This window comes from Rhagoletis zephyria, unplaced genomic scaffold, assembly GCF_001687245.7.
Source record: "Rhagoletis zephyria isolate East Lansing unplaced genomic scaffold, Rhagoletis_zephyria_1.1 Rzeph_scaffold_26363, whole genome shotgun sequence".
Lineage (NCBI taxonomy): Eukaryota > Metazoa > Arthropoda > Insecta > Diptera > Tephritidae > Rhagoletis > Rhagoletis zephyria.
In genome coordinates, this window is record NW_016183421.1 from 1 (window position 1) to 3,609 (window position 3,609).

The 3,609-nt window shown below is 36.7% G+C and overlaps 1 protein-coding gene across 1 annotated transcript; it reads left to right on the plus strand.

Annotated features, from left to right (window-relative positions):
* Nucleotides 1–780: 780 nt before the first annotated feature.
* On the plus strand, nt 781–1,398 carry LOC108382331 (keratin-associated protein 6-2-like). Its single transcript, XM_017638716.1, has one exon. It carries the CDS (start codon nt 781–783, stop codon nt 1,396–1,398), a length of 618 nt encoding a protein of 205 aa, XP_017494205.1.
* The last annotated feature ends 2,211 nt before the right edge of the window (nt 1,399–3,609 follow it).

Here is a 3,609-nt window from a genome sequence, read left to right on the forward strand (position 1 = left end):
CAGTGAGCGAAAGTGTTAATTCCTTTGAAAGTTGTTGCTCAACCGAAACTTAATAGACTGCAGTCGTTATGACATCAAGAAGAAGCTAGTTATACTGTTGTATCCACCAAAATTACTAAAAATGTATCTAAGTATTTACATATTTACTTATGTACATATGTAGTATGTACATTGTTGTTCAAATCTAAAAAGGCCTTAACTGAAATTTGTATTTTTATTTTAAATGGGAAGCAAAAAACCTAAACGTAAAGGATAAACTCTGTGTAGGGTCTTTTGCAAAGTTCCATAAGATCGATGGTTTCTAATTTCCTGTTCCAAAAATTTCATTGAAGATGCGCTTTAGAAAAAGCAAATTAATGATGCCAAAAAAAAAAAAGATTTATAAATGATGTAAACTACGGCCTTTTTACATTTCATTAACGATTTTCTGTCGAAAAAGAAGGCAGGTGGCGATTGACAATTCTTAATTTTTTTACTTGTTACTTACCGTAAAACTTATGTTTGCCTGCTAATATTTAGGCATATGGGCCGCAAACGATTCAACTGTTAGTGCTCGTTGTTTTAGTACACGGTCAAATTTGGATAGAACAATACATGCATTGTTTCTGACCCAGACCCAAAAATCAGTTGGATAGTGTGAATATTTGTATAAATGGCCATTGGCGGTCATCGATCAGTATCAGTTGAGTTGTAAGCTTTTGTGGATTAGCAGGCATAATTGGAATCGCTGGAAAAGAAGGAACTAAACTGTCCCTTACATATAAATCAAGGGATTACGAAATGAATACACTTATCTGTGCTTTTGTCCTTTTCGCATTTCTGGCCCCCAGCCAGGCGACTTTCGGGAAATTGGCGTTGCTTGCAGGAGGTGGCAGTAGTGGCGCCAGTTACGGTCCTAGCTATGGACCGGGATATGGTGGTGGTTACGGTGGCAGTTATGGTGGCGGTTACGGTGGTTATGGTGGCGGCTATGGCGGTGGCTATGGTATCACACCCTACTCCAATGGTGGTGAGAACATTGTCAAAGTGATTAAGGTATCTGTGGTGCCCGGTGGCGGTTACAGCAGCGGCTATGGTACTGGCTATGGTTCCGGTTATAATGGTGGTTACGGTTATGGTAGTGGCGGTTATGGCGGTGGTTATACCAGCGGTGGTGCGGCTTATCCTTCTGTAGCCACCTCGGCGGTTGTTACACCTGTAGTAACGGCTGTCTCAGCTCCAATTGCAGCTCCACTCCCAGCTCCAATGCCCTACGCTGCCACCTATGGCAACGGTTACGGATATGGTGGTGGTGTTGGTCTCGGATATGGTGGTATCATCGGTGGCGGAATTGGTGGAATTAGCGGTGGAGGCATCGGTAGTCTAGGAGCGTTAGGCGGCGGCGGTGGCTGGTGTTGATCACGAAAGTGATGTGTTATTGCTCTCTGGCTTATTACGATGACGAAATTCGATACCTTTTTTTTTAGTAAAGCGGGTAATAAAAAATTAAATGTTAAAATAAAAATAAGAAATTTTTCTTATTAGGATTGAAGGTTGACTTACTGATGGACAAACTTTTTGCCATATGGATTTTATAAGAAAATTGTTATTTTTTGCAAATCTTTATAGCAAAACACAAATTTTTTTATTTCTTTTACAAAGATATTTATTGTGATCACCAATTATGATTTTACCTCATTTCCCGCTAGTTCTGAGCGAGACCGTTAAAAAATCTATATGTTGTATACATATTATGATTGTAATGATTTGTTCATTACTCATAAAACTTTTTGAACTCGAAAGTTTTCAAGAACGTTCTACTTCAGAATTTGATTGAAGAACGTCCTATTTCAGATTTTTTTTTTGAAAAATACCGTACCTCATTCATATCATATCACATCATATCAATGAAAATGTGTTGAGATAGGGCGTTTTTGAATCGAATCGGAGTTTATGAGATAGTGTTTTCAATAAAATTCTGAAGTAGGGCGTTTTCGAACTGGCAGCCGAGATATGTCGATCTTTTACTCAGCCATCGATATATATCTTCTTTTTTTAAAACAATTATTACTGAAAAAGTAAAAATAAATAAAAAGGTTCCAAAAAATTAAATGAAGTTAATGCTTTTCTTTTGAAAACGATAAATCTAAAAATGAAAACAAAATTAAATTAAAACCGAAAAAAATAAATAAAAACCTTACATGTAAGTTCTTAGAAATCACATGAAATTAAAAAATTCATATTTTTATTTTTAAAATAATAAAATCTAAAAATTAAAAGACACTTAAATTAAAAAATCCCGCTGCTCGAGGATTTTAACCTCGGATCTCTCGAATTGAATGCCAGGGCTTTGCTCACTCCGCCATTGTGACTGTTAGAGGAGCGCGAGCAAAATGTTATCCTCTCGCTTTTACTTTATGCGCGCCCATATAAAATCTGGAGATATTTTTGAAGAGTTCCGCCTGCGGGCGCTGTTTTGAACATCACTGATATAGGAGATGCTCAAGAGCTTTCTGTCAAAAGGGCTTTTCGCGATGAAAGTTTGCAAGAGAACTTTTTATCATATTTTGCCTACTTTCCTTCAATTGGCCCATTTTTGTTTTAGGATATTAGGGTAAGGTGGCCACTTATTTTCGATTCTCAAAAATTTAACTAAAACAAGAACTTTAACCTAGAAATATTTTCGATGAGTGTTGAATTTTTTATTGGGTGGATTTTATTTTAATGTTGAATTTTGGGTAGAATTCTACCCAATGGTCAAGGAACTGTAAATTAAACACAAAACCCAACGATTACCAAAATTGGAAAATTTTTTAATGGGTAAGTAAATAATTAAAACCAGCTGGTGTAAGTATTAACTAAATACATACTTACATATAACCCACGTCCCAGGAGAGATATGATTACTTAGTACAGAAATTAAATTGGATTCCGATAAGCGGCGCGTAGAAAATAGAAATTATAAAACGATCACGATATTTCCTTTAAACTCCTGGTAATAACTAATATAATATTTTACGCACTGTACATTACATTTTACGAATTCCGATTCCAAGTACTTGCATTGGTGGGAACACCTAAAGAAAGTGAGACTACAATCATTTGCAATTGTCTCGATGACTTTATTTTGACTATAAGGCCTGTATGCAGCTCTCAAGAAAAGCAAAAACTCCATATAAAATGACGTACAAGAAATGTCTAAGAAATTTTCTTGAGTCAAATTTCCTTACGGCAGTACGCAGTTCTTAAGAAATTTACTACGCTTTCTACTACGGTTTTCTAAAGTTTTCTGTGAAAAAAGAGCACAAGGCAACCCAGATTTGCAACAGAAATATATGCCCGTTCCATTATTTCTTGAGGAAAGAGTGAGGCAACTGGCTGTGAGGTATCAAAAATGTCAAAATTCCTTGGACACACACGCGAAATAATGGCAATTTTTTCTTGACCGTTTTCTTGAGAGCTGCATACAGGGCTATAACTACGAGCCAATAAAGGCCGGTCCACATAGAACTTTGGCGTTGGCTTTGGCGTTGGCGTTGATTAACAGCTGACTATGAATACACACAATTATATGGACATGTCCACATATCAACGGCAACGCCAACGCCAAAGCTAACGCCCACAAAAAGA